The 18,128-nt window shown below is 41.1% G+C and overlaps 1 protein-coding gene across 21 annotated transcripts in view; it reads left to right on the forward strand.

Moving 5' to 3' along the window:
* KIAA1217 (KIAA1217 ortholog) overlaps window positions 1-18,128 on the forward strand; it is a 356,899-nt gene that overhangs the window by 300,106 nt on the left and 38,665 nt on the right. For 14 of the 21 annotated variants that reach the window (XR_007906998.1, XM_051802248.1, XM_051802259.1 and 11 more), the window contains 3 exons: window positions 8,040-8,872; window positions 16,451-16,555; window positions 16,976-17,028. Coding sequence is in view for 20 of the 21 variants with exons in the window: in XM_051802248.1 (XP_051658208.1) it covers window positions 8,040-8,872; window positions 16,451-16,555; window positions 16,976-17,028 (991 nt within the window). In the remaining variant the exon portion in view is untranslated. Of the gene's footprint in view, window positions 1-1,240; window positions 1,490-8,039; window positions 8,873-16,450; window positions 16,556-16,975; window positions 17,029-18,128 lie in introns of those variants that run through there. The other 7 variants (XM_051802261.1, XM_051802264.1, XM_051802245.1 and 4 more) reach the window with 2 other exon arrangements.

Genomic DNA, 18,128 nt, shown 5'->3' on the forward strand with positions numbered 1-18,128 from the left:
TAATGGCGTACAAATTTACAGGGTACATTACAAATCAGAACTCACAGCAACTGTCCACAAAGCTGGAGGATTTATCTACTGTTGGGCTGGATATAGTATGGGGTGGAACACTTGAATTTTTAGTTTTGGCTGCCAGATCTGCTATGATCTTTGTCCTATTACTTAAATGCTTTGTGTCAAATTGCCCTTTTGTAGCGGAAGTGAATGATGCCTCCTTCACTGATGGCTGAGACACTGAGTAGTACTGTGAAACAGAAATGCTGCTCCAGTAAGGTCCTCTTATAACTGATTCTCTACAGCAATATTAGGTCATGGTCATGTGCTTAATTTGTATTTTGATTCCTTTGAATGCCAGTCATGATGGTGTAGGAAGTTTTTCCTTGCATAAAAACAAAATTGAGACAAAATCCCAAACCAGTCCTCCCAAAGTACAAGTTAACCGCAGGACTGGGAAGGGCTCATGTCATGAGATTTTCCCTTATGATATTTAAGTGCCATCTCTTTTAGACTGTAACTACTGTATTTTTAAGGAGACAATTTCTGTATTCTATGTTCTTTTGGGGTGAGGGGATGGAAGGGAGGGAAGCATTTTTTTTGTTCCAATTTTTGAAAATATATTTGCCTTCTCTATTGTACCCTCTTTTTAAAAAAAGAGAAAGAGAAGCCAAACAACAACTAATCACAATGGCTAGTGTGGTGTGCTGCAGAGATAACAATGAGATTGATTTACTGGTACCCTGAAGTTCAGGTTAGCCAAGAGGCTCAGGTGCCCAGTTAATGAGTAGACAGCCTCCTCCACGGGAGGAGCTTGTGCTTCCTTCTACCGAGTGTCGCTACCAATCTGAGTAGGTGAAAAGCTTCTAAGGTTTATAACAGCTGGATTTTTTTTTCTAGAATTCTGTGTACTGGGTTTGCTAAATGGTTGGAGGTCTTCACCTGTTGGGGAGTTAATATATATGTGTCTCATAGCGTTGCCTTTGAAATGCGCTCTCTTACTAAAACAGGGGTTACTCACTATTTTATTTATGGCTTTCCCCTTTGTGAATCTCTTTTGTGGTTCACTCCATAATGTTAGTCTCTTTCTATGCATCCTATAGGCACACATTAAAAAATGATTGAGCGATTGAATCACATAGCGTTGCACAGTTTGTGACTGGGTGACATGCCAAGGAGGTTATTTAGTGACTAATTTCGAAGGGGAGGAGAAATCGCAGGCTTGTCATGTGGAAAAGTACTTCAGTCTATTGAAGCAGCGTTACTTACATGACCGGATAAAGCAACATGGCCAGCCTCTGTTGTGAGCAGAGGGAACAAGGAGCATTTTTACTCTTTCAAAACCTTTTCCCAGAAGATATGGATATACAAAATATTATACCATAGACTGAGGATTGAGATTCAAGACTGAAAACAAAAAGTACTTTATTAGAAGAAGTGGAACCAAATGTTCATCTCACTGCTGTAGCCATACAAGTGATTTCTTTAAGTAACAGTAAGTGGCTTTAATTATTTCAGAGCAAAAAATCTTTTCCAAGATTGTTTTTTTTTTGTCCATCGGTAATAGTTTTGTCTAAGAGTGTAGTAAGAGTGCTAGTGTTTTAAATTGTGGAAACAAATACACGGTAGCATCAGGATAGCTGAAGAAATTATGCTCAAAAGAGCAGACTGTGTAGGATTTGGTCTGAAAACTCTACTCTCTATTTGTTTGCATGATCCATCTTCAGCATGCACATTGACTTACAGGCAAGGTGAAGCAATCAAACATTTTTGATATTACCATTACATTTGTTTTGTGGTTAGCTTAGAATTTTATGGATCTGTTTTACATTCGGTAAAAAGTGAACTAGGTATTCTTTGTTTTCCCCATGGGAGCTTTAGGATATGGTATGAATTAAGTTTATATGTAGTCAGGGATATAAAAGAACATACTGAGACATGTAAAATACCTTGAGGTAAAACATTTGGATCGCTGTAGGGACTGTATTCATGCACAAGTATGCATTAAACATACAGGTATAAAATAAGGGACAATAATGTTAGGAATGTGTTTGATGGTCTATGTCATGGCAAGGGAATTGATGCTGTGTCTGAGCTTCAAATTGGTGCATAGGTAATTAGAATATGTTATCCTAAAAGTTCTACTTTTGGGGATCAAATAGTGCTTTTTCCATAACCTTTGTGTACACCTGCACAACTGGGAGAAAGCTATGGGGACTGCATGTCACAGTGATATTGGGTAGTATGGTTTTGACACCTGATTATGGTTCACTCAGGATGCCTCCTTTCTGGACGGTCATGTTATGTCCTCTAAATTCAACCTCCTATGATAGTGAGCATCATCTTCTGGTTCTCCTGTTTGTTCACGTCAACTTCTAGCTAGCTGAGCTTGACCGAAAGAAAGTAATCTGTGAACACAGAAACTGGAAGATTGGATGGATTCGTCATCACTAACCATCACAGGCTCATCCTGAGAAACATCTTATATTGACTAATTGCAGTGTTTTTCATCAAGGGAAAGAAAAAACAGAATTAAGAGCATAGAGCATAAATGGAAGAAGAAAAACCCAGTTACTCTCTTGAGGTATCCACCATATATGTAATACATCCTTAGAAAACTGCTGTTTCTTAGATGTTCTGAGTTTTTATCCCAACTCTCACCATAATACAGAAATATTACACCTGGGCATATACCAAAATTATGCAAAAGGACCTAAAGAACATAGGTGCATGCTAATACTGGGAAGATAATTATAATAAAAGCTGAGATTTCTCAGGGAGTTCTGCAACTCCTTGTCTGGAAAATTATCCAGGAAAAAACAATGGAAATATGTGCGACATGTTAAGAACAGCTAGCTGGGTCTTGGAGTTCCCCATTCATTGGAACTTTGAACATTAGAAATCAGTTTTATTTTACTGGCATGTTGTTCCCATAATGAAAACCACTTGTGAACCCTGGCAGCTCCTAGAACCTCATACTGTGGGGCCACATTCAGCTGAGGCCAGATCTCCAACTTAGGCAAGGTCAGCTGTTTCATGGTCTGAAGTCTCCCTTTTGGGCATGAGGGGACCCATTCTTAGCCAAAATTACTGTTTAAACTTCTGTTCTGGAAACATTGCTGAGGAGTAATGGGCATTGAAATCCCTGGCATGCCTTACTACTTGGTAACCCCAAGCACTTGCTCTGCTGAAGAGACCATAGAGAGCTGGGGTCCCTACCCCAGATCAGACTCTGACTGAGTTGCCCCAGAGCTATGAATCTGGAAAGCCAAAGCTCTAGAACACTCCAGGGATGTCTGATAAGAAATAAGGTCACTGTTTGACTGAAATCTACAGGGTGGTTTTTTCCAACTTTTGTCTTTATTGATGTTTTTACCAAATATTTCAACTCTTTGGGATTAGTGTTGTTTGCTTAAAGTACATTTCATTGGAAAGTTTCTGACCAGAAAAAGCTAAAAATTATACTAATATGTTTGCAGTTTTCAGGTATGGCATTGGGCAGTTGGAGGAACCCACAACTCCAGCAAGTGTGGGGTTTTTTCTGTAATTGGGAGAGATTGGGAGAGATTGGGAAAATTTATAGGAATTAGAGGGTACTCTATGAGAAGACAAGAACAGACAAGTGTGACAACCTCTCAATGATGTCTGATAGCAAAAGGATTTGGCATCAGACAGATTATTGTGGTACAGATACTTAAAATTTTAATTTTAACTGTTTACTAATTCTGTAATTTTTAAGTGCACTATTTCATATTGTAAATTATCTTATTTTAGAAATATTAAAACCATATAAATCTGATTTTTTTTTCCAAAAGTGGATTTGTGCTTTCAGCTGTCCAAATCCAACCTGAATGAAAGATCAGTCACGATAGAAATGTTATCATGTAGTGCAACTAATGATTAAGCTGAGGTTTTTGAAAAATCAGTACAGTAAAGCTGTCTATTTTTATTAAGAAAGAACAAACAAATGGATTATATTGTTGTTGGGTTGAGGGTTCTTTGATCAAGTACTTTCTCATTAGAAAAGTTAAGAATTACCTCACTCTTCAGAGCAATTTCTTCTATTGAGCAATTTCCAAAGAAGGTCTCTTTACAAACAAATTATTTTATCAGCATTGTATCAGTACTTAGTGTTTTTGTAGCTTTTTCCTCAAGGACTCCCCAAGGCCTCCATAAAATTCTTTTTAGGTGTCCTCTGTTTATATTGGGTGAGCCAGCTTTAGAAGCATAGGTGCAGTTTCCTCAGGGAAATGCAGGGTGTCAAAGGGAGAGTAAGAAAAGTAACAGCTTCACATGCCTGAGAGGTGATTAATGAAGTCTGTTGGGAACTCCCAGGTGACTCCAAGAGAGTGCATGGATAAGCTCCATCTAGGGAACATGCTCCTTGTAGGTATTTTGGCAGTCTGAAATTCTTGGGGCAAAGCCAGTTGCTGGGTTCTCTACTGATGCAGAGGAGGCCTGGGAGAGCAATGGGAAGGGCTGCCAGGTCAGAAACTCTGGCCTACTTTTCCCTTTGCCCGTGTTTCGCTATGAGATGGTAGCAGATATTGGCCTGAGTCAGACTGGACCTGTGGTATCCAGCTGCATGGAGAGATGCAGAGGTGGTGTGGTGCCAATGAATCAGTGGTAGGCTTGGTGCCTGGTGCTAGCTGGCACCAGGTGTGTGAGCAGGCACAGCACCATGTGCCCTGTCTGCTGTGATCAGAGAAACTGGCTCTGCTTGCCCTTTATGTGAGCTGCCAGGAGCAAGGCTCTTTGTATCCATTTGGGTGGATGAATAACTGGATTGCTGACTTTGTGCACATAAGCATTTTCAAAATATAGCCAACAAGCTTTGAAATAAAGAACATAACTGGTTTTATATAATGTTGACTCTTTAGAATATAGATAATATGCTTAAAAAAAAATCAGTATCTTACAGACTTAAGTGCTGTTAGACTGACCAAAATCCTCCACAGGAGATGTTTAAACATGGTGTGATCTTTTTTACTACAGAAAGGTTCTCAGTGATGTATTTTCCCCTCAAATGTTTTATACAGAAATTGTTGCTAGCTGTTTGCCATATTTTAACCTAAGGATTGACAAGTTTCCATTTCAAGGATGTAAGGTCTACAGGCAGTAAGAACAAGGAAGAGCTATATTCTAAAGAAAACCACACCCTCAGGCAAACGTATTACTTGCCTGCAATTGAAAAGCACATGATCCTGTGCTTGTACTAAAAAAAATCTTCTTCCTTTTGCCCTCAAAGCAGTTGGCTGTGATAGCACCTAGTATTTAGAGTCTCAGATAACCCCGATATCCTCTTTCTCTGTCCCTGAGTCATGCAAAGTCCACAAACATGTGGCTCAAGACAGCCTGGATATTAGAATACAGGTTTTTATGTAGCAACATGGTGCTACATGGAGGACAGAAGAAAAACAGCACAGAAAGTGGGGTATATATGAGAGAGAGTATGTATAAATACACAAAAGATGTATAAATGAGAAGCAAGAAGAGACCATCATTCACATTTTTAAACTTGTCATTAGCAAATAACCTGGGAATTTTGGTGAAGAGAAAAAAGTGGAAAGAGAGTAAATACCAACCAGGTGGCAGAACACACTGTAATCCATCCAGTAAGGCTTCCTGGCTGCCAGTGACCAACTCAGCTCCCTGCCCAGCCCCATATGTCCCAGTGCACCTGCCCTGGGCACCCCAGACTCTGTGACTCCAACAGCTCTACCTGTCATCACACTCCACCCAGGGCCTGAGTCCTGGCTTAAAATAGAAAGTGAACTTTTCAGAAAGGGTTTGGCTGCCTAGGCATTTGTACCCTGCCCGGCCCAAAAGGGTCTTGATTGAGGTTGTGTACTCCAAGTACTATTTTAAAACGAAAGTGAGTAGTGTTATATACATCATTACTCAGGCACAGGATTTTGAACAATAGCTCAACCCCATTATTTCCATCCTAAAGTATTCCATCTTAAATATCTTAAGGTAGAAAACAGAAATATTTCTTTGACAGATTGCTTTAACTTAGGAGAAATGAATGAGCATACATAGGAATATGAAGTCCAGAAGTTAGGGAAATTAAACCTGTTGTTTTCAAATCTTCCCATGGAAATTTTCTCCTCTCTACAAGGTAACATTGGAATTTTCCTTTCACTGAACCCAGCATATCCTAGTGTCTGTGGTTTCTGTGCCAGATACTATTCCATCTGTTGTAGCTTTATCTGAAGTGACTAAACAGGGCATGGTGTAGCTTGTACAGTAGAAATGCGGGAGGATTTTCTTTCTCTGCATTCTTCTCTCAGTGTAAAACATCTGTGGCTGCCTATCCCCGAAGGCATGATCCCAAAGCTGCTTAAGTCAGTAGGAGTCTTTTTGTTCTACTGGCCCAAGTGCAGAGTCTGAACATACAATACAGCTCAGTATGTTGCAGTGTTACTTCAAGCCAATAGAAAACTATGTTGAATGCCCACTTACAATGTGATTAATACTGTTTAGTTATATTTTAGTTATATTTTATTTTAAATTCCAGACTAGAATAATTCTCTGTGCAAATGAAAAAATTATCCCGTGTTCCCATTTGACTTCATATTTTTTGTCTGGCTCTTTATGACCCATCCCAGTGCACTCCTTTGTTCTGTTACACTAATTTATTGTTACTGCTACCACAATCAGGTTTTCTCCTTTCTTCTTTGTGATACCTGATACTCCAGACTGTTGATCTCTGGCCCTGGGGAACGTCATTTATAATTCCCAAGTGCAGAACCTGCTGTGATAAGAACAGCTATTGTTTATATACCAGCACTGCAATTCCCTTACCAGTGGAAAAACCTGTGGTGGGGCAGGAATAATTTCTTGCTTCATCTGCAATGGATCACTGTAGCTGCAATGAATCCAGTCACATTATCAAAGCAAGGAGTGAGAGGGGAGAAAAACTGTGTAGATTTCAGATCAACAATGTGCACTGTACATCAGTGTGCGCTCTGTAACTTAAGGAATGTGGGATCGGGCTTGGTGATGCACAGTTTTCTACAATCCCTTGGAAGTGATGGAGAGGGAACCTGCAATTGTCAACACAAATTTTAGAAACTGTAAGTTTCTTTCTTATGTAGTTGATGACCTAGATGACTTTTTCATCTCCCTGTTTGACCAACGTACCCTAATGGCACCAGAGCAGGTACATGCTGCTTGCTGGAGGGGGAATTTCTCCTGTGCCTGTCATTGACAGTGTTCAGCCATCTAGAGAGCTCATTGCCAGGCAGAGTGAGATTCCACAGTCTCAAAAGCACACGTATCCATTGCAAATTTTTGCCAAGGCCTCTCTTAACAAAGCACTAGTGCTTTGGTATGGATGTTTTCCCTTTCTTTTCCTTGCTTGCTCATTCCTTACAGCTCCTTATAAAGCTATGATAAAACCCTCTCAAGCACTGTTATCTTTGCAGTGGTACATGTTTTATGGGGTCAAAGTGTCTTCATGAAACTTGACTGTGTTGCGGTCAATAAATGTCTGTGTTGTTCTTCTTCACTTTGTGTATCCTTTATTTAATAAAGACCACATCAAGTTATTAGTAAAAGGCTAAACCCTACACTGAAAATATGCCAATATTTATTTCTCTTGTCTAAGGACTGCTGTGTTTGTGATGCTAGAGCATCAGCACTTTTTCTTGCTTTGGAATCAGTGAACTCTAGGTTGTGTGTCTGATCAATAAACTGTAAGTCTGTTACTGGCTACATGTACTTGGAACACTTGACACTGAAAACCCTGATTTCAGCTTCAGTAGCTGTGAGAATCAGATTAGAGTAAGATGGTATTTGCATAGGTAAAAGCCTTTTTACAACTCTCATATTCCTTTAACATGCAGCCTATTTTATTTCTGTTTATAGTATGCTGTTGTTTTCTTTAGGTACTGAGGTCCCAAAGTGTTCTATTTAGCCAGATGTCAAATTATTTTGTCTTGAGGGTTTGGTTTTATTTCCTTATTTTCCATAGACAACCCACATCATGTTTTGCTCATTCAGTAATTTTATATCTTATATGTTTTTCCTCTTGTTTCCAGATGCAGAGGGAAATTGCTTATACAGGACGAGATGGCCCAAGCGGTTCCCGCCCTGGATCTGCCACGCACCCTCTGCATGCGATGCCCAGCTCTCCACCCTCCACCCCGGTGCCCCACTCCATGCCTCCCTCTCCGTCCAGGATTCCCTATGGTGGGGGCCGGCCCATGGGTGTGCCAGGCAATGCCACCATCCCCAGGGACCGTCTCTCCAGCATGCCAGCCTCGCGCTCCATATCGCCCAGCCCAAGCGCCATTTTGGAGAGACGGGACGTGAAGCCAGATGAGGACATGAGTAGCAAAAACCTTACCCTGATCCGAAATGAAGGTCTGTACGGTGACCCCTACTTGTTTCACGAGGGGAGGATGAGTGTGGCTGCACCACACTCCGGACACCCCCTCGATGTCCCCGATCACATTGTAGCCTACCATCGCAGTGCCATGAGGTCATCAAGCACTTACTGCAACCCTTCAATGCAACCTGAAATGCTGGAGCAGTCCTTGTACAGACAAAAGTCACGGAGGTACACGGAGAGCCATTTGCCCACTCTCGGCTCTAAAACACCTCCTGCCTCGCCCCACAGGGTGGCTGACATGAGAATGGTCGATATTCATCCTCACCATGGCACTCACATTCCCCACCACACCATCCAGCCTGACAGGTCTTCCCCCAGCCGTCAGTCCTTCAAAAAGGAGCCAGGACCGCCTGTGTTTGTGGATGCGAAAGCACGGAGTGCTGTTGGCCTCCCGGGCATGGCCGAGGCAATGCCCTCTCCAGCTGACAAGCAGGCTTTTGGCTATGGGTCACCCACCATGCCCAAGGACAAGGAGACAAGGTAAGGCAGAGCTGGGGCTTAATTTGTGCAAATGGAAAATGTTCCTAATCTGCATATCCTTTGTCGTTTTACACCCAGGGGACAATGTAATGTGTAGGAGCCTGCTGCAGTGTTTATTAGCTGTCTGTCAAGGTAGTTAGTAATTTAGAGGAGATGCGACACCACCCATTATTAATTTGAAAGTATTGTCAACCCATGATGGATCCCTAGTTATTTTCATTTGTGTAAATTTCAGTCATTGGAAAAAATATAATAAAATAAAATGATTAACTAGGATTTTTCTTTCCAGACAACCAGATCATGTTACAAGAACAAATGATGTTCTGTTCCTGTTAATAAGGGAATATATTTCACCCCCGTTAAGAATGACACTCTGATATTACAATTTTGGTTCTTTATAGAGTGAAGTTTTTCTCATCTAGTGTTAGGAAATGGGAAGTATTTATCATTACTGTCCTATCTCCTGTAAAACATGAATTTGCATAAAAATAGGACAGTTGTTTACAATAATGCTCCTTGAGGAGAAACTGCTGAGAAGAGCAAGTCTGTCCCAGGGAAGAAATTGAAACACGAATGCTGTTCCCAGTGGTTTTTCCAGCATCACAAGTAGTTGGTGACCTGACTGTTTCTAACTTTTGTGTGCTGACAACAATCTCTCCTGTCTTTTTAAGGACCAGATTTTACGCAAAGGTCTGTGAAGGTTTCTCCTGCCATAGACCCTGCCCTAGGAGAGAAAAATCATTACGCTGCCAGGCAGTTGCTGTGTATTTATACAAGCTGTGTTAATCTCTAGCGTATTGTTTGTGCTGTTAACTTTTATAGAACTCTTTAGGGAAGTGAAGATGAATAGCTGGAAAATGCTGAGCTCACAGAGGCCAAAGGTAACTGCTGACTGCCTTAACCACTGGGAAGATATGGAGCTTTCTATAGCCCCCAGATTTCCCCTCAATCTGAGCAACTTGCTCAAGAATTAGTTGCCTCTCACCATGCTTGGCCAGAAAAAAAAGCATTTTGAGGTCCACTGATGGGGAAAAAATTGAAGCAAATGAAGAAAATCAGCCATCCACAAAAATTACAGGCTTATAGCTTGGTAGTGATGTTGACATAAGAGTGTGAGTTAGGGCATATTACAATCTAGGGTCAGTGAAATATGATTTTTATCTATCTGTTTCCGAGAGAAAGTTGCAGGTACCTGAAATTTCATTTCAAGCTTCCATTATTAAAACTGGGAAATAATTTGAAGGAAATTTGCCAGGAAATTTCCAATCCATTTTCAGATTGAAAATTTTACAAAGTTCATAGCAGGAGGTTGAAAATAAGGAAGCGCACCAACAATTGTTCAATTTGTGCAACTTCCTTTCTCCCCTCTGGGCGTCTCAGCTGCTCACTCAGCTACTCAGAAATGCACAAGGCTGTGTGTTTGTGAATGGATAAAGAGCAACTATACTGATAGTTCTGCAGCTCCTTAAAAGGGAGTTTTGCACCAGCAGTTTTAGTCCTGGTCCCAGAATATATTAACAGTGAAGAAAACAGCACTTGCCTAATTGCACTTCCAAATAAATACATGACCTTAAAATTCAGCGTGGTGCGTATTAGTCACATGGCACTGAAAGAATCATTCTGAAAGCTGTCCTTATGAGTTGTGGTTTTTTTCAACCTTGAGGAAGTGTGACTTTCTAAAAAATATTTGTAAATACCAAATGCAATTCATGCAAATTGGTGTGTTTCCTAACCACTGCAATTTAAGAATTGGGTTGAGTTCTATGGATACAAAATGCTCTAAGCCTTAATTTAGTTTTGTAATAATTTCATAAACTTTGAAAGCAAACACTGTTGGAACTGTACTAAACTAAACAAGGGGTTATACAGGTTGAGGCGCTCTTTTCCTGCTTCTGCAGGGGCTGAATTGTTACGAGGTTGCCACGAACACCTGAAGGGTGATGTATATAATGGCAGAAAGGTATCCTGTACCTTGTTGTATAGGAGTTACAGTTTACACCCATAAGCAGTACAGCTGGACTTGCTTCTGTGAGTAAGAATATTTTGGGGATTGGAGAGATAGGGCTGAATTCATTCGCTTCCACGCATGGTAAAATGTAGTGTATGCTGCTCTGTTGTGCACATTATCTACTTGCTGATGGCAAGAGCCTAAGAGCCAGGCCACAGACAGCACATGGCAGGGTGTTCAGTCAGCCTGCATGCAGAAGGTGTCAGGTGTGGGCAGATTGAGGATCTCTTAGTCTTGGGGGTACTGAGGAGTGAGGTCTTCTGCATTTGTGCATTGTGACAAGAGAGACTCTGCATCCTGATTCATTCAGGACTGGGTTGAGGACCCTGCAGGCACCAAACCCATCAAATCAGCACTGTTCTTCCTTTAGTCTCTAGTGGAGTGTGCTGTGAGCAAAGAAAACATCTCTTGTGCCATGCCTTTGTGAAAATTATCTTGAAGTAGCACTGCCACAACCTCAGGACAGTGCAAATTTACATATAAGTCAGAGAAAAGATTGAAATGGATAGTGACAATGTCAGAAGTAAAACTGAATCTCTCTTTCCTTGTTAATTCTCCTTCAATTTTTCCAGTCCAGGGCTGAACTGGCATATCTGGGTAATTTATCAGAATATGTTGTGTACTTATAGCAGATAAGACCTCTCATTGACTGTGTCCTGGTTTTGTTGAAGAAAATTACTCCATTACCTTTGGAGGTTACTACAGGCAAAACAGATATTTCAATGTTGATAAATTGGAAAAGAAGCTGTTTATCCAAAAGTGCATTCAATTAAGTACTGTTTAACTTTCAGTCTTTGCATTTATAACATGTTGCAAAATTTTAGGTTATTTGAAGTGCTGAATATGTATGTAATTAATGCTGCTGCTCACTAAAACACAATCCTTAGAATAGCAAGATAAAAGAACATTTTTTCTCAGGAGTGTACTGTGGTTCTCTTCTGCCTGAACATAACTTTTGTCCTGTTCTTGTTCTCATTAGTGATTAGTGAGAAAAGATGATGGTTGGACTGAGCAAAAAATGATCACATTCATGGCTCATGGCTTGCAGTTCAATACTAAAGTTCAGTGGCCAGCTGTAGATTATCAAATACTCTTTCCACCACTGAAGTACTTTGTTGTTTGATATGTTGAAGTATGGATGGACTCTCTATGCATTAGGAAAAATGACCATACAGAGCCATGAAAAGGCAGGAACAGTGAGAGACTCCATCAGCAATGCACTGAGAATTGTGTAAGGGGAGCTTTGCAGATATACTCTCAGACACTTTCCACAGGGCCAAAATTGCATCTTCCTTTGTGAAAGGTGTTGAATAACCAGGCAGAAAAAGATTAATGCAAATGACTGCTGCAGGATGGAGGAAAGATAAAGTGGATTTTGGCTTCCTTCTGTTAGAGGAACTCTTTGTAGGAAGATGAGATGCAGACTCTTCGATTAGAGGTCACGTAGTATCACAGCTGGCAGTGCTTCAGAGCTTCCTTTTTTCTCTTTAGCTCCAAACTAGTAGAAAGATTGAATTTAATCTTCTTCTTAGGAGAGTGAAATACTCATCTGTGTGTATCTTTCCGTGAGAAGAGAGAAGAATGCAGAAGAGTTCTACTGGTCTTTGGTTCCCACCTTTCCAGCTCTTTTGGGGGACTTTGGAATAAAGTCTGACTGAGACACCTTCAGTTCTAGGGAAACCATTGAGAAAGACAACCTATTCCTATTTCCTCTCTTTTCTCAGTGAGATAAAAAAAATGATAATGAAATGTTTCCCTCATAGGGTAATATAGAAAGCAGTGTGTATTTCCGTGTCTCTGATCCTCTTTTGATTGCTATACCGACTTCACTTGGGGTTTAATTATAAAATATGAAGTCATTGCAAATTTTTCTCCAGGAAGGTGTGCAAATTAGTTCATGGTGCAGACTTGGTATTTGAGTACATCTGGTATGGATGATGCTCTGTACAGCCTAGGAACATGAATGAACAGTTACATAGCCCAGTTTTATTCTGTGTCTGTATGAAGTATCTTCTCAGTGATGTGAATATGAAAGATGTCCCCAGGAAAGGGAAGTAACATGCAAGTCATGCTTAAGTAGCATTGCTGTGACAAGTGGAAATCAATTCAGCAATATACTGTACCCTTCTTGGCATTACTTCCAGTTAATTGCAGTAGAGGGAATTACATGAAACCTCAGTGAAGCTGTAAGGAAGAAATCTGGTGATGAAATCTAATGCACAGTCCCCAGAGAAGCAAGGGCTTGCTTTGCTTTGCTGAATTTGGGGAGCAGGGTGCTAAGGTGTTGCCCAGTGGCTGGACAAACCATGGCCTGGAGGTGGCTGCTGGGTAGAACAATGCTGGCGAGTGGCCTGTGCCTGCCTTGCTGGCCGAGGTCTGTGAAAAGCCAAAGCCGTCTGAGGGAGAGACTTGCTGGGCTGGGCGTCACTTCTGACCTTGGCCCCTTCCTTTCCTCCCTCGCCATGCTGCCACCTCTGACTCTCCCAGCATTCACAGGAAAACAATGTGAAACAATGCCTTTCTGTGCAGAGGCTGATAAAATAGGCATTTCTTCCCCAACTGCTGTAGAAAGGACCCTCCCTGCACTTCCTGGGTGGTGGAGAATTGTAGCTTTATCTGGGAAATTAATCTGGGAGCAGGGATGGGGTTGGGTCTTCTTGTGCTACCACCACCAGCAAAGAGGCCGCTGCGTTTTGTTCTGCCTGACCCTGTCTCATAATACTCCACATCCTAACCTGACCTGCCCACAGGGACCCTGGCCTACCCCGTGCCACTGGAGTGCCGACCTGTCCTGTACCCTGGGAGCCTTGGTCTGCCCGATGTCACCAGCGTGACAGCCTGTCCCTTACTGTGGGAACCCTGGCCTGCCCCATCCATGGGACCCCAGCCTGCCCCGTGCAGGGAGGGCTGCCGGGGCAGGCTGTTCCCCCACCTTTCCTCTCCACAACAGGGAGTACTGCGAGAGGTAGAAAATACAGTGTTAAGAACCAAAAATGTACAGTTGTCATGGTGGTGCTGGCATCCCTGGTAGACCCTGGCCTGACACAGGCTGAGGAGGCATTCATTTTCTCCCTCCCGGAGCTGAGGCTGCTCCAGCCCTTCACAGGGAAGCCAGAGGGGAAGGGGTTGGCTGCAGACTCTGTCCCGGCTCCTTTGGGGCCGTGTGGCAGGCAACAGGACTAGGCCACCAGCCCTCCCAGCCATGTCAGCCAAGGTCACGGCCCCAACCACCAGGCTATCTGCATCCCTCCCTGCCCGTGCTGGAGCATGCTGCCTCCCACCACTCAGACCACCTTGCCGCCGAAAATCAAATTGTTTTATTTAATGCCTAAAAGGTGCCTCTTTTCAGACACCTGTTTTTGAAATGTTTGGTGCTGATGGCCAGAAGAAGTCTGGGTATTACAGTAAAATGGTTACAGGAAAAATCCTGCCTTGTTTCTAACGGAGTAACTCCAGAGCACATATAGATTCTTCACATTCTTAATGCTTTTACCATATGAAAAATAATGTGCTTTTTGCAATTGATTCCAGTATTTCATTCGTTTTTCATCATCTCCTATCTCTGGAACATCCCACTCCCTCTTAACAACATATTTTCCTAGATTTCATGGCAAAGGACAAGATCAGCTTTGTGTAGCCATAATCTCTTTTGAAGCAGAAAATTGTTTCCAGATTATTGAATGTGGGATGGAAAAAACATCATATTTATGAATTGGTAAAACAGATAGACTTCCAGTTGAGTTTAGTTATAGGAAGGTTTTGTGATGATTATCAGGGAAAAAAAAGTTTTCATTATTAAGTGTCAAAAATACTGTATAAAAGTTTGTTAGAATATATTTATCCCTGGGTTTTAGTACTTGTTTTCATTCCAAAAGTTACTGTAGCCTGAACCAGTTTCTTATTTTAAAACTTGTAATAGTGGAAAATCTGTAACGTATTTCTTGGTTTGAAATTAATTAGGTCAGATTCACTAGTCTTTTCATCACCATTCAAAATACCTTTCAGCATGCAGACAGAAAAGTAAGATGCACACACTGTATTAAATCGCAATAAGAACACGTCTGTTGGCTGGGGACTGACTGACCACTTTCTTCCCTGCTTTTGTCTGTTAGCATCTCATTACTTGTTTTGCTGTCGTGTTTTCTCAACTTCTGGGTGTCTCAGAGTCTCTCCTGGCTATGGTATCTGCATGCTATCCCAGCAAACCTCATTCATTCTCTGAATGTGAATGGAATAATTAGCCTGGTTAATCCATCTAGCTGCAATGAAGGCTGGCTACTCACTTTGTGTTGTGTCAGCTTGCTTTGCCTGATATTGGTACCTGCATTTGAGTTCGTATGACCCTTATTGATTGGCATTGTTGCTTTGGCCACCAAACAGCAACTGAAGCTGAGGGTGACTAGACTTTTGATGCTCCCACATGTCCAGGATGCCGCAGTGTCAATGGATGGGCCCTACAGCAGGCTGAGTCTGTATCTGAGTGTGTCTGTCCCATCTTCTTGCATCAGTCACTGCTGCTTAGTCACTTGCTTTTTGACAAATTTTGTTCCAAGTCACCTTCCAAAATCACAGCCCACTGTTAGCATTTGCTTTTGTGTGTCTCCCCAGACACTTTAACTGCTGGTACATAGGGATACCTTTTCAGAAAGTCCCATACTGATGTGTGTCTGTGTTGTGGTGTGTCATTGACATACTGGCACATGTAAGTAGGCAGCTGTGTGAGCAAAAGGCCGTTTTGGAGCCCACTGAGGAAATCCCCTGGTACCTGACTAATATATGCATTTGTGTGCAAACAGATAAACACAGAAATGTTAGCCTTCCAATCCAAAAAATGTCATGGTTGCTGTTGTTTAGTAATCTTTGGTCCCTGTAGAAAAGACTGAACATACCTATTGTAGTTCCTCTTTGTCTCTTTTCTTTTGCTTTTCAGGAATTTCTCAGGATATGTACATGAAAACAAATCTGTTTTATTATATTATTGCTGTACATTCTGCATTTGGTGTCCCGTGCCTCTCTGTCACATTTCTGTCCTTTCCAGGGCAGACAGTTGTGATGTCAGGTGCAAAGGATTTGGGCTGGAAAGTAGTCAGCTTGGGCAGATTAAGTGCTTCACAGACAAAAATCCTGGGTTTGGGGAAAGTAAAAATAGTATCAAGAAGTGTAAAGTCTTTAATCCTGAAACCTTATGTACTGGCAAAATTATTGGATCAGTGTAGGTAAAAGAGAAAATACATGTAGTGCTGAAAAAGAAGTTTTTCACTAGTTCCAAGAGGCATTAGATTGTTTTAGGTGCCTGCCTTGTGAGATCATTACAAGTTTATTGTCCTGGTGGTGGTTTGTTTTGTTCGTTTTGACTAAGCAGATGTCTTTTTTATTGTCTGTTACCGTGCAAAAGCTGTCCAAGCCAAGATACGGTAAGTGGCTGCAATAAGGTGTATGCAAACTGGTACCCATGGGCCTTTGCACAAACTCTGTAGTGTCTTTCCAATCTTGTGGTAATCATTCACCTAGAAAAACAAGTCTGAAAGCGAATATATCTGGCTTTAACAAACGGTTCTCTTGTCTTACAGAGAGAGGATACAAGCCATGGAGAAACAGATTGCCAGTTTAACTGGTCTTGTTCAGTCTGCGCTTTTTAAAGGGCCAAATACAAGTAATAGCAAAGATGCTTCTAGGTAAAAACAGAATTCATCTGTAATGATTTTAGTAATCAATCAACAAAAATAATATTTGAATGTAATAGTAAAAAAAAAAAACCTGATTGCTCAATCATTTTTAAATATCTTTATCATCTCCATGAGAATGCTAGGCAGAGAGGAAGAATATGACAAATTATAGATGGAGATTAACTGCATTACTCTTCTTTGTGTTAAAAAGAATTAATGTAGCTACATCTCTATGCTTTCTACTGCTTGTACTCCATTCGTTGCTTAACTTGTATAAAGAGGTGATTTAAAAAAAAACAAACAACTGACTGGTGATATAAATTAAAAATATGTATGCTAGACAAGGCCATTTAATTTGCTGAATATAAACTTCAGTATAGTTTCAATGTTAGTAAGCTAAAATTATTATTCATTTTTTTATTACTTTAGTGAGAAGATGATGTTGAAAATTGTGTCCAGCAAGAGCAGCGTTGACACTGCAGGTAAGATAATTCACTTTTATTTTACAAATTATTCAGGTATATGAATAGCTCTAACATTACAACCATCACAGCTTATGGAAATGTCAAATTTATTTAAATTCCTGCAGCTGTACTGTCAAAACTGAAGTTTAAGTTCAGGATATGGGAGTTGATCACATCTTTAAGAGAGGAATTTCTGACAGGTTGAGATGGTATTTGGAATGAGTTTTACACCTGTGCTGAATGGTTTAAATAAGATGCAGAGCCTCTGCATATGGTGAATTTTCCAGTGACTCATCCCATCTACAGTATATATATCTGTCATTAACCTCAGATGAATCCAGACTGTGGTAGGAGACTAAATATTTCATTCTTTTTCTGGTCACCTGAACTTTTCTCTAGGGTCCTTCTGTCAGTAGGATGTTACAGATGTAATGGCACCAGGAAATTTAGTAGTCAGCAAGACATCACTTTTCCTAATTAAGCCATATTGATCTGTTACTAATTATTAGAGTTCACCTAAACTGTTCTGAGTTAACGATTGTGAAGCCAGTAAAAGCTGGTCTTATTTTAGCTTCCCACTTGGAGAGCTGTTAAGTGTTTAAAAGATGGAGTTAAGGCTGTTGTGAAAGAATATCTCCATGTGATTGAAGCTCTTTGTCTATGGGCTGTTGCTGGAGAGGTCTGCGGGGTGTTGGTGTGTTTATATGCCTCCTCTTCGCCCTTTGTCATTCACTGAATGCAAATAAAGGCAGTTTTCTACTTCCTGGTAGTGCTGTTCCCACAGGGAGGTCTGTGCTCTGGCAGGTAGTAAACCACACACATTTATTAGCAACCTATTATGCTCCTAACTAGCCTTTCTGTTGGAGCTGTTAGTTCACGTTTGGGATTCCTGTTTATCTGGAATTGCATTATGTCCTCCTAACCGACAGAAATCAAACTAGACCTGGAAACTATCAAGCACATGCAAGAAAGAAAGTGCTAAAATCCTGGTACCGAAGCTTTGCTCCCAAGCCACTCTCTGGTCTGGTTCCAACTCTTCCCTTCCTGCTGACCTCTGGATAGGGAGAACAATACTTAAGGCTTTGAAGAAATAAGATGTAATTTCTCACTTTCAGACA

This window comes from Manacus candei, unplaced genomic scaffold, assembly GCF_025592945.1.
Source record: "Manacus candei isolate 608988 ecotype Guabito, Panama unplaced genomic scaffold, ASM2559294v1 h1tg000056l, whole genome shotgun sequence".
Classification (NCBI taxonomy): Eukaryota; Metazoa; Chordata; class Aves; order Passeriformes; family Pipridae; genus Manacus; species Manacus candei.